We start from the raw sequence: 12,194 nt of genomic DNA, 5'->3' as shown, positions 1-12,194 counted from the left end.
TAATCTTTTTTCTTTTTTTTTGTTCTTTTTTTCCGTCATTTTTTTTTTTGAAACGTTAAATTTGTTTTTGTTCCTCTTCTTTTATCGAGCTGATATGATGTAAAATGACCTGGGACGTTTGACATGGTGTGTCTCCCAGTCGCTGCGTAATGGTGGTTGTTGTGTCGCTGGGACTCTTGAGTGCTAAAGCTGGTCGTGCCCAAGGAAGGGGGAGGAGGGGGTGGGGGAGGGGAGGGAGCGGGTGAAACTGCGAGACGGTTGCGAGAAGGTGAAGGAGTCAAGCGTCAATGTTGTCTCCGTCCCAGTGTGCCGTAAAATCAATGGACGCCCCAAGCAGAGATTATCCATTTCAACTCCATTTTGCAGGGTGGTGGGGTGAACGCCTCAGAGGTGCATCCATTTTGGCTCACTGTGTTTATGTGCACACTGTTATACTTGGACGTGTGTCCCCTGGGTTTGCAAACTCTGCACACTGGACAAAATCTTCTTCTGGTGACCAGCCAGAGTCACTTCCATCTTGGTCAGTTCACTAAGAGGAAGACAGAAAGGAGAAAAAAACGTTGAATTTTATGGCGATAAGATGAGATTCTTATGTCAGTTCACATATTTGAAGCTGCAGTGCATGCATTTTGGTGATTGGATCTTTCTGTTCTGCCTCTGTTTGGTCTTTATGGACAGAAACAATATCACATTATTTACATGCTGTGTCCTTCACCTGAAAACAGGCTTTGTCCATTAATACTGTCAATCCTCACTGAGGGAGTATCTGTCCCGTATACACCAGCAGTGCAGGGGCGGGTGGATGCAGGGAGCGTTTTTTTTAAGCTGCAAACCTTTCACGTAGAGACTGATGTGCATTTTGTGGACTCACGAGACAGTGGTTTGATTTGTTTATGTTCAAACGTGACACACTGCAGCTTTAATTTAAAATCATACTCGAGCGGAATTTAGCAAAATTTAGTTTCTATTTAACAACGGTGAGAGATTAGCTCCTGTACCTGACACTGATGTAGAGGATTGAATCCAAACTGACATATCCAGCACTGGAAAAGTTCTCCTTATACTGGCCCATCTTGATGGCCTCCAACCACTCATCCACTGAGGTCACACTGAACTCTGGGGTGGACAGATCCTCCCTACTGGAATATGAAGCACACTCAACTCAGTGACATTTCATCCTGTTGGCAATTGACATGTTCTTGAAGCAGGAAACCGTAAGTGACAGCTGTAAGCGTGTTCATGATAGTTTAAAAGACTGTCAGGAGCCAGTTAATGCTCATTTATGGTGCTGGATCTAGATTTAGAAAGAATAGTTTCAATTCTGCAGCATGAAAGACTTCCTATTATTATGAATTGTTATGAATTATGCCTGTGTTTATTCATTTTCATGCTGAAACATGCATATATGGGACTAATTGAATTGCATTTACATATTCTGCTGTTTTTGCTTTAAGCCTTTACATTGATTATGTGTTTTTTTAAGACTCTGCTTTCTGGGCATGTTGTTGATGGAATGTGTGCAAAGAGCACACCCTTGTTGATGTTTTAGCGTGTCCTGTATTTCTTCTGGAAGCAACCAAAATCTTGCACACTGTAGTCTGCTGGTCTTTCTTAGATCATTGGCCAAATGCTTGGCATATGAAATTTCAATGTGGAAATAATGACTCTTGTGTATTATGCGTAATACAGCTGGGAAGGCTGGATGTCCAAAGTGAACGTTGCAAACTAAATTATGGAGCTTTTCCATGAAGCCGTTCTAAATATAGAGATTTTAGAGAGATTTCTTTGCTAAAGGTTGGAGATTACCCCTTTTCTGGATCTTTTAAAAAAGTATTTTTAACTGATCTAGAGTTCAGCATTGTTCGATTTGATTCCTGTGTCGCGTGTCCCACTGAGAGTTGAGCCACACCCACTCACAGTTGAGCTGAGTCATGCTAGAGCTGCATAGTGGGAAAAGTGCCATATTAGGCAGACCTCAAACCTATATTTATATCTTTATATCTCACTGAAAAAAGAGAAGATACTTTTTTTTTTCTTTGTACCTTTTTCAAGATTGACAGTACAATTAAATAATAGACTTAAGGCAGTGATTGTGTCCACTCTACAATCTATTCAAATTATCTCTAGGTTAGATGTCTGAAAAGGTTAAATTCACAGTTTTAATTGAAACACTTTCTCCCACTGACCATGCTGAGCTGTTGGCCAGCTCTCTCAGGCTGGCTGGGTTTCTGATGAGCTTGTCCAGGATTGTGACAATCTGTCCAAACTTTGGCCTGTCGCTACGTCCCTTCTCCCAGCAGTCCAACATGAGCTGGTGCAACACCACAGGACAGTCCATCGGAGCGGGAAGACGGTAGCCTTCATCTATTGCTTTGATCACCTACGGGGACAGAGGCAGATACGAAGTTTCCGTCGGTCAGTTCACATTCACTGTGCACACTGTAGACTGAAGTAGGGCGGCGCGATCTGTAGACCCTTTCGAGAGCTACGTCACAGAAATGTGCGCGCGCACTCGTACCATTGACTTGTGCAACAGTCCAACACATAAGAGGCCTACTTGTAGCGTAGTTGGCTGTGAAAATAGAACCAGCAAGTTCTTCAGCATCCATACAGGATCACATCCCTTTAAAAAAAAAAATAGACATCGTCTGTGGCTCCAAACATTAAAAAGAGAAGACTGGGGTGATGCTACTGCAGTAGGGTGGGTTGCTAATATCATCTACCCAATCATTTATGGAAGCTGGGTCAGGCAGACTATTGCCGTCAGCTAGTACTAATTTATTTAGTTATTGTTCGTGGTCCTTAATCAGCAACGAAAGAATATAATCAGAATTATTCGGTGCAGGACCATTGACATACATGCTATTAGCTTACCTGTTGTGGTGTTTTCTGACCCCAAACTGCACACATACTCGCTAGGCTTGTATACAATGAAAGGGTCTATGGGACACTCTCTAGTGTCTAGTTGTGAAAAGGTGCCTATTGCAACCAGCGGAATCCCTCAAGATTCCATGGGTGAAAACTTTGAAATATTCAAATATTCTGTTCCTGGATTCTACACACTGGAGCTCGACTGCAATGTCGAAGATATAAATAAACGTGTGACATAATTATTTTTAATTTGCAGGGAACATGGAACAATCGAAACAATCCAGTCGCAGCCTTTGCAATGTGCTAATTACGTTGCTTCGACTTGCGCTTTTCGATTTCAGAGCAATTAATGGTCCCGCCCTCGTCTCAAGGAACTTCACATAGTAAAGTTATATAAAGAACAACCCAGCTTGGAACATGATGTAATTCACACTGTAAGTGAGACATGAGGCGTGTGTTTGGAACTCACATCCTGGTTGGACATCTCCCAGTAGGGTCTCTCTCCATACGAAATCACCTCCCACATGACGATGCCGTAACTCCACACATCGCTGGCTGACGTGAACTTCCTGTACGCTATGGCCTCTGGCGCCGTCCATCTGATGGGGATCTTCCCTCCCTGCGAATGGTTCGCATCACCGTCAGCAACTTATTGGCATCGCGGCGGTGTCGCCTCGAACTAAATGTTATACATTTCCTGTCTAAATAGTGTAAATATTTGAAGGTTGTTTTATTGGTGTGTGTCACACTAAGTGTTGCAGTAAATCAAGGGCAGATCTGACAAAGCAAAATGTAAGACGGCGCCTGCCAAGTGGCCTGGTGCCATCAATAACAGCAGGGGTGAGATTATACACTGGCTTGACAACAGCACTCTTCAGTAATATGCCCACATCAGAAGATGACTTTTGCCTCCGTCTTTATTCTTGCACTTGACTGTCTTCTGCCATCATTGTCCTTTCCTTCCTCCTCGCTGCTTCTGCCTTTATTGTTGATGCACAGATCAAAAGGATTTCATAATACCCACTGTATACACACACACACACACAATAGGCAGCCAGATAGCCCTTCCCTCCTCTTCTCCCTCTCTCTCTCTCTCTGCACACAGACCATACCTCTATAGGGCTCGGCTCTTTTAAAATGCGGCAGCTGCCACCGAGCATTACCCATCTCTGTTTGGTCAAAGTCAAATAAAAGACAAAGTTGCCAAGTCACTCAGCACTGTACTTTTGTTTCCACCGCCCCCTTTTTCACCCCTACACAATCTCCTTTTTTGCTCTTAACTGCTCTCACTGGATCCTTATGCCGTCTTCCCTTATTCTCTCCCTCCCTGTCTCCCTAGATCTCAGTCTTATTTGATATCCACTCCTCTCTCCCTGTCTCTTCTTCATCTCCTCCCTGGCCTCTCCCTCTCCCTCCGCCCTCCATGCCTGCAGCTCTTCATCTCAGTTTCCTGACATCAGTCGGGATGTGTGTGTGATTGCAATAGAGCAGTCAGCGGCTGATACACTCCTCCCAGGGCAATGCTAATGCCATATTAAAAATAACATCCCCAACGCTTCCTATGAATATGAATAATGCCATCTCCTTGTGGGCATTCTAGATGAGTTACTCTGCCGTGGTTAAAGTCACTGATGTTTGAGTTTCTTCATTCTCTCAGAGTGCTGTGAGAGGATGTGATGTTATCAAAGGCTGCTCTCCCTCCAACATGCTGTATATAGGCAGAAAGATATTACAAAAAAAAAAAAAAAACGCCTTATAAATTTAGCGAGTAATTACAGAAACATGATCCACAGACGGGAGTAACAAAGAGTGCGACAAATAACTCACATCTTTGACAATTAAAACTTGGCAAACTGACTGACATAAATCTCTAAACGAGTCTTACTTTGCTTTTATTTTGATTGACCATGTGGTGAAGAGACTGTTCCTGTATATGTTTAAGGTAAATAGAAAGTCCCGTCATTTATCACAATATATTACGCTGCCGCTGTTCATTCATGTGTATATTTTTTTTTTTATTTAGTTTTTATTGAAATGTACACCTCATTGCGTTGATGATGTACAGTAAGGCGGATGAAAGATGTTGTTAGGCTTGTGAGGTAAGACTGATTACAGTCGAGATGACCCTGTGTGACGATCAACTGGACCTGCCAGCTGTCAAGTTTCTTTTTTAACACGTTTGATGTTATAAAAATACCAATATCATAAACATTGTAAATGTAGTCCCTGGTGCAGCCTGTGCTTGAAAAAGTAAAACGTGAATAAGAAATCTGTGTGTAATGAATAAAAAAACCTTCAGTAATGTAGAGGGGAATGAACTGTGATCAGAAACAATATTTCTTTAATGACAGAAGGAGCATGTGAAAGCGTGTCTCACCCTTGTCGTGTAGGCGGCCTCTGGGTCGTCCTCCAGAACCCGACTCAGGCCAAAGTCGGACACCTTACACACCAGGTTGCTGTTGACCAGAATGTTGCGAGCGGCCAGGTCTCTGTGAACGTAGCTCATGTCTGACAGGTACTTCATGCCCGAGGCGATGCCACGCAGCATGCCGACCAGCTGGATCACCGTGAACTGGCCGTCATGTTTCTGGACAAGGAGAAAGATGAATTAATGCAGAGTGCGCAGAGTAAACGCTGACATGGTGCTGCAGCATGGGTGGCACTGTGATAAGTGTTGGGGGCCCCTGCAGCAACCTCAGTGACAGTTCAGGCCTACTCTGGATCCCTTCCAGCCCCTGCTAACTCTGCACTTTAACCTCTCTCTGGGGGTGGCGAGCAAAAGATAAATGGTTTCCTTTCATGGATCAATTGAGGATAACAAAAACAAAACAAAAGGGGGGGGAAAAAATCCAAACTAAAACAACGTGTAGAGAATTGGATATGACGGAACAGACAAAACTTTCTGACTCTGACACTGACCACGTGCCAAAGAAGAGCTCACGGGATTTCAGATGTGAGCGCTCTTTGGCAGAGAGAAGATCCTGTTGATCGATGGCAGTCCAGCTCACCTTCCTCTGTCAATTATTTCTGCTCTGGGCCAACAGTCCCCGTTAAAAAGCTGTCCATGTTATCAGTCACCTTCTCTCCGTTATATCATCCTTCTGTCTTCCCTCCGTCTCTTTGTTCTTTCCATCCTTCTCTATCTCTCTCCTCAATCTCTGTCTCAGACAGAGAGGACTCCGTATTACTTTGATACAGTCTCTATCTATCCATCTATCTGTCTCGCTTCATCCCTCTGCATCTGTGCACCCCCTGCGTCCCCCGTCCTCTATCGCTCTTTTGCCGTCTCTCCCTCAGCAGCTGTGGAGTAAGTTAATTAGCCGGTGGTTTTGTGAGATGCTGATTGATTGGACTGTCTAACAAACCTACAGACTTCCTCTATCAATCTGCCCACCACAGTGCCTTTGCCAGGAAGGAGGAGGAAGGGTGGGCAGGGCAGGGAAAGACGGAGAACAGACAAATGCAAGACACGGGGGTTGGACGTGGAGGTGGAGACAAACAGGAAAAGGTCAAAATCAGTCCTGTTTTCGGGGACGTCAACCAAATCTGTGCCTCAGAACTGATAAAGGGGGATTTAAAGATTTAAAGAGAAAAAGGCAGACATTGATGAGGAGACAAGGGGAGGCAGATTGTTATTTCTGAGCGAGAGCTGCTTGATAAATGGTCGGGATAATTAAAGACATATGGATGCCAGGAGCACGGATGAGCTGTAAAACCCATAAAAGTGATACGATAATTGTATTCAGCCACTGCGGAACCCTCTCTATGACCCTCATTATAATATACACTTTAATACACAACATGTAAATACCCGTGTATGTATTTTAAGACCTGCTTAAGACCTGCTTCTTATTTTTTTTATGCTGTCAAACTTCATTTGGTCTGCTTTCAGTGCCACTGATGGGATTGGTGTCTGTTTAACGACGGGCCTATGATCGCAGGCTTTAATGGCTTTAGAGCACTGCAGTGATTTTAGCGGCTGACAAGCAACTGTGAATATGAATCAGGGAGACACACACACACACACACAAGGATGGGAACAATCTATTGGTATTAGTGTATGCAAAAGTGTCAGTCACGTCTGCTTCATATTGTGTGCGAACAGGATCATGCATCACATATTTGACATTATTGATATGCTTTTGTTTTTGTTGCATCTCCCCTCAAATGAAGGCCCATTCATATCACTATCATCATCACGACTTAAGTTTCCGTTTTGTCCAATATGAGAAAATAAATGTTTTAAATGTGTGCCATAGCATACTGAATGTTCTAACACTTGTGTTTATTTGATTTTCTTAAAATCTTTTTAGCTGAGATTCGGTAATAACCATCATTTTCGTAAGCGTATACATTTCAAAACTGCTCCATCGCTTGCTCTTTTAAACATTTATTGTAATTATTCTCTTTCATACAATAACCTCTCTGCTGGGAGCATTTCTCTGGTCTGTCATGACGGCGTTGATATATTTCAAATCTCATTTTGACGCGTCCTTGCCTGTTCATCGTGTGACTGGTGGTGTTGAATTGCATTTGAGTGGAGCGGTTTATGCTCGTATGCCTCGAACGGAGCGTATATTGCACACGAAGCAATACCCTTTATTTGCTTTATTATGCGTTTGTCAGCAGTCTGCTGCTGTTTTGTGCTCGGGGACGTGGACACAGTGTATTTAATAGAGCAGCAGTCAAACATGTTGTAATGGAGGCTGCACATGAGAAGAAAAGACTAGTGCACGTGTGTTTACTGATGGCATATTTCCATAAAACACAATTAGTCTACTGCTTTTTACGGTACAAACGAATGAAGATATGCTGCACACACTTTATCTGTTAAGCACTAAAGGCTTCCCATCATTAAAATGTATCGTATACCCTCTTTATTTGATGAATACATGAAAAATATGACTCAAAGCACTTGGAGTTAAACACTGGCGCACTCTAAAGCTTTGCAGATAGAATTCTCCACAGATTGAGTTCAACAGTATCCGACACCTCACAGCCCAAACACTTTACACGTGGACCTTTGGAGGATTTGCTGCCCTGAACTTGGGGCAGGTGTGAGTGATGTGAGCTGCGACTCACCTTGAGGAAAGTGTCCAGGGATCCATTTTCCATGAACTCTGTGATGATCATCACCGGCTTACCTAAAAGACAGCACACACGACGAGGCAGCTGTGAGTTGAAACGTAATTAAGAGGAAGAAAGACTCAAACTACGAGACGAGGCCAGAGAAGTGGTGGCGTCCACAGCTGTGACCGGCCCTCCTTTCCGTCTCTCTGTCTTTCTCTGGGGGATTACATGGCGTGTCGTCATCAGTCACACTGACAGCTTCTAATCAGCCCTCTCCATAAATGCCAGGAGATAATTAGAATGGACCAATCCACTAGAATATGTGTGTGCGGGTGGGTGCCTGCGTGTGTGTGTGTGTGTGTGTACAAGGGGCCTCCCGAGATCTCATGAATACTAATCAGCCCCAACGGGAAAGGGGGTTGTGGTCGGATCGCTGTGCACCTGCACGACTCATGGGCTCGATGGAGGGGCGGTTGACTGACAGGTCCATGCACTTTGGTCCACGGCATGGCATCTGGTGGGCCTTACAAATGATTAACAAAGTACCTGCAATCTTACACACCCCACAAAACAGGAGTTTTCCCGAGGTACCCCACCACTGCAGTTTAGCCATCCCAATAAACGCGCTGTGTGCAGTTGTGGGTGTGCGTTTGGTCGCTTGGTGGTTGTAAACACGCAGACTATGTCACTTCTTTGTGATGAATAGGTCACATTTCCCCAATCAGACCTTGGAGATGCCGGGACAGAACTTGGGGGAGAGATAAAGGCGGCACACACAAGTGGAGGAGAGAGACAATCCATCTGCCTTTGGTTCAAACTCTCTTCATGTATTGCAAAAATTGATTGAAATACCTCAGAGTTAAATATCAGAAAGGAGTGGAAGGAAGATATTTATAAAAGAATGTGTAGTGATTATAATTTTCTTTTTTTTTTATAAAAAAAAAAAAGAAGCAAATATGGTTAAAAGATAAGGAAGAGGGGAAAAAAAGTTAGAAAAGAGAAGATGAGAAAAGGTCAAAAGCCTGTCATGGAAACAACACCAAGGCCTACAGTGAAATTGTAGGTAAAGACAGCAATACATCACCTTAAATGAATTCACTATCTCACTGCAACACACACACACACACACACACACACACACAGTTTGGCTGGTCTCTGGTGGTGGTGTCTTCTATGACAGTAACATTAGTCTCAGGGATAAAAGTGAAAGAGAATTGGATTTTCTTCTGCTGGGGGTGAGGACTGCCGGTCACATTTATCTCCACAAGGGGCCTGTGTTGTGTGTGGTGTATCAGTCTGTGTGTGTGTGTGTGTGTGTGTGTGTGACAGAGAGGGAGAGACAGGTTTCAGGGCATGGCAAGTAGGGATGGACTTCACAATGATAACTGCTCGATTTCACCTCTGATGAGAGGATGGGGAGGGGGGCGGGGCACATGTATGTGTTTCTGTGTGTTGTTTGTCAACAACAGTGGATGGGAGTGATTTAGACATGAAGTTCTGACTCTTTACAGCTCTTTTTCCACTAAGGAGATAAGTGTGTGTGTGTGTGTGTGTGCTTAATTGTGCCTTGGATTGTTCACCGCATGAACACTGAGTGTGTTATTCTGTGTGTATCCAGAACAGAACAGAGCAGAACAGACAGGCATAAATGTCAAATTCTACAGAGAAGACAGCCATGAAATGGAAAAGAGCTGTAAAAAAAAAAAAAACTACCTCTGAAAACCAATTACATGTTTGACATAGTGCATGTGCATCACATGTCACCGAGGCAGGAGAATATTACCTTCACACCCACACTGTTAGATGTTACCAATAAAACACACCACGTGCAATCACACACACACGCCTCTTTTTTTTTTTTTGTCAGAAACACAGCAAAGCATTTCTTACCACTTCATCAGACATTACCTACACTTTACACACACACACACACACACACACACACTGACAGGAGAAAGCCTCTTCAGCTCATCGTGAATCTCCTCTGCACCAAACATTCACAAGCGCTCCTCCATTTCCCCCTGAAAGCACATAATTAACTAATCACATTCACATTCATTGCAACGTATTGCCTATCATCGCTTTCAGGAAGGAAAAAAAAAAAACAAAACAAAAAAATTCAGCCGCTAAAACCACCTCTCGCAGTGCGTGCCCGTGTGTGCAGATTGGGTATTGATGTTCTGCCAGGTGGAGTGTGTTATGGAATGGATCAGCAAGGAGTTTGCTTGTATTTGCAGCTCTTCATTAAGCGGAGGCGAAAAAGTGTTGTGTCTGTTTTATCCGGGATGAAGCTCGGATCGTTTCGGCCTCATATCTGTGTGTGTGTGTGTGCGTGTGTGCGCGCGTGTGTGTGTGTGTGCGCTCATGACAGTGGTAGTGACAATACTCTTAGAATCTGACATTATGAGGGGCTGTTTTGTTGTGTGTCGGTGTGAAGGTGAAGTGATACAATCTGAATACACGCTGGACGGTTCCATGGAGTGGCTGCCCGTGTGTGCGGCAGTGGGCCACATTACCACATTATTGAATGAGGCGGCCCAAGGTACAAACGAGAAAATGAAATAACTGCCGTATTGATTAATGTTAAGGGTCTGAACCGAATGATACAATGCTTTTAACACAGGGCAGATCTCTGTTCTGGGAAGCACCATGCAAGGATGCCGGGGTGTGGAGAAACAGAGAGACAGAAACTCAATAACCGTATCCCTCCAACGCCACCCCCCCACCCCAGGCTTTCTCTTCTCCTCTCATTTCCTCACGGTTGTCTTTTCGCTGTCTCCCGCCTCATCTGTCTGCCCCCCCTTTTTTTTCCCCCCTCAAATCTTTTTGCACATCTTCGCCTTCTCGCCGTGATTTGTTCTCAACACCCATCTCCTCTCATTTCCTCACACTTGGATCCTATCTCATCCATCGCCCCCCTTTTCCCCTACATCTTCACCTTTTGCCTGTACTTCCCCTCCTGTTCCACCTCTTGCTCATTTGTCTCAGGTCCTGCATACACATTCAAAGTAAGAACATCACTTAAAGTCAGCTATACAGTGTGTGTGTGTGTGTGTTGAATGGGGTGCCATGTGGGCCGATGAGATGGCGCGCGGTAATTAAGGGTCTCCTAAATGAGCCGATTGTTGCAGCGATTGTAAAACACATAAAGGACGGATGGATACAATGAGGGATGCGGGCGATGAAGGGATGATAAGGAGATGGAACAAGGGAAGAGGGAGGGTTGGAGGAAAGCGGGGACCGATCTGCTGCTGCACCCGTCCGATGTGTCAAGAAATACGGCGACAAGAAAGATCTATAGTTCCACCCCCCCCCTCTCTTTTTTTTTTCATATGCAGTGCTTTAATTAGCATAACAATAGCAACAATCAGGTGACAGACAGCGGAGGAGGTTATTAGAGTGGCACACGGCAGGGGATGAGGGCTTACGAGCTTTTAAACAGCACACACACACACACACACACACACACACAAGCTCAAGCCACAGGCTACATGCACACCATTAGACATTCATTTGAAAATGGTCGTTTTTAAATAAAAATCATCCGCGTTCAGACAGGCATTTCAGGCATTTGAAATCTGGAGCCTAACGCTGTACAGAAGCGAGCAAACACGTAAATACACAAAGATAAACCAATGAAACGGGACGGTAGCAGGAAGCTTCAAAAATGCTGTCACTGCTACAATAGTGACTGTCACTTTTAGTCACATCATGAACAAGAGTGTCCAATAGCATTTCTCTGCTTTAGATAAGGGGATTTGTCTGATGAACTGTTTAAATAACATGAAAACAACAACATCTTAGAGTTGAAACTTCAGATTGAATTTTTAGTATCTTGGTGTGTTTGCCTTTACTGTTCCAGTTCTTCTTAAGACAAGTTGTCCCACTTTTATAAATGTCAACTTAATCTCCTTGGGCTATGGACTACTCATGAGCCAAAACACATCCACTACTGTCGCCACTGCTGCTGGTCATTTGTTGTTTCTGCTATTTCGCCGACTGCTGATGCCTCTCCAAATTGTCCTACTGCTGATTCTACTACTGCTCACACTTTCGCAAACCAATCCAGCACCTGAGCCCAGAGCAGTCGGGGTCAGTCGGCCTGATTAGAAGGAGGCTTGTGTGAAGGGACCAGCTGTGCTGGAGGGAAAAAAAAGAGCCTGAAGGAATTATTGACCCATCTCAACTCTCACCCCCTCACTCGCACATACGCACCCTGGGCTGTGACCTGTGAAATGACGGCTCCGCTAGTG

The 12,194-nt window shown here is 44.3% G+C and overlaps 1 protein-coding gene across 4 annotated transcripts in view; it reads right to left on the bottom strand.

Annotated features, from left to right (window-relative positions):
• Positions 1-371: 371 nt before the first annotated feature.
• The window catches only part of epha4b (eph receptor A4b), a 73,594-nt gene continuing 61,771 nt past the window's right edge, over positions 372-12,194 (bottom strand). For 3 of the 4 annotated variants that reach the window (XM_044021950.1, XM_044021976.1, XM_044021959.1), the window contains 6 exons: positions 7,954-8,015; positions 5,249-5,458; positions 3,341-3,490; positions 2,187-2,380; positions 999-1,139; positions 372-529 (listed from right to left, as the gene is read on the bottom strand). In XM_044021950.1, coding sequence (XP_043877885.1) covers positions 430-529; positions 999-1,139; positions 2,187-2,380; positions 3,341-3,490; positions 5,249-5,458; positions 7,954-8,015 — 857 coding nt within the window. In that variant the 3' untranslated portion in view covers positions 372-429. The remainder of the gene's footprint in view (positions 530-998; positions 1,140-2,186; positions 2,381-3,340; positions 3,491-5,248; positions 5,459-7,953; positions 8,016-12,194) is intronic. The other variant, XM_044021967.1, reaches the window with a different exon arrangement.

Source organism: Solea senegalensis, linkage group LG1, assembly GCF_019176455.1.
Source record: "Solea senegalensis isolate Sse05_10M linkage group LG1, IFAPA_SoseM_1, whole genome shotgun sequence".
Lineage (NCBI taxonomy): Eukaryota > Metazoa > Chordata > Actinopteri > Pleuronectiformes > Soleidae > Solea > Solea senegalensis.
Note: the sequence above shows the minus strand (reverse complement) of the source record. Positions and strands in the feature narration are given on the sequence as shown.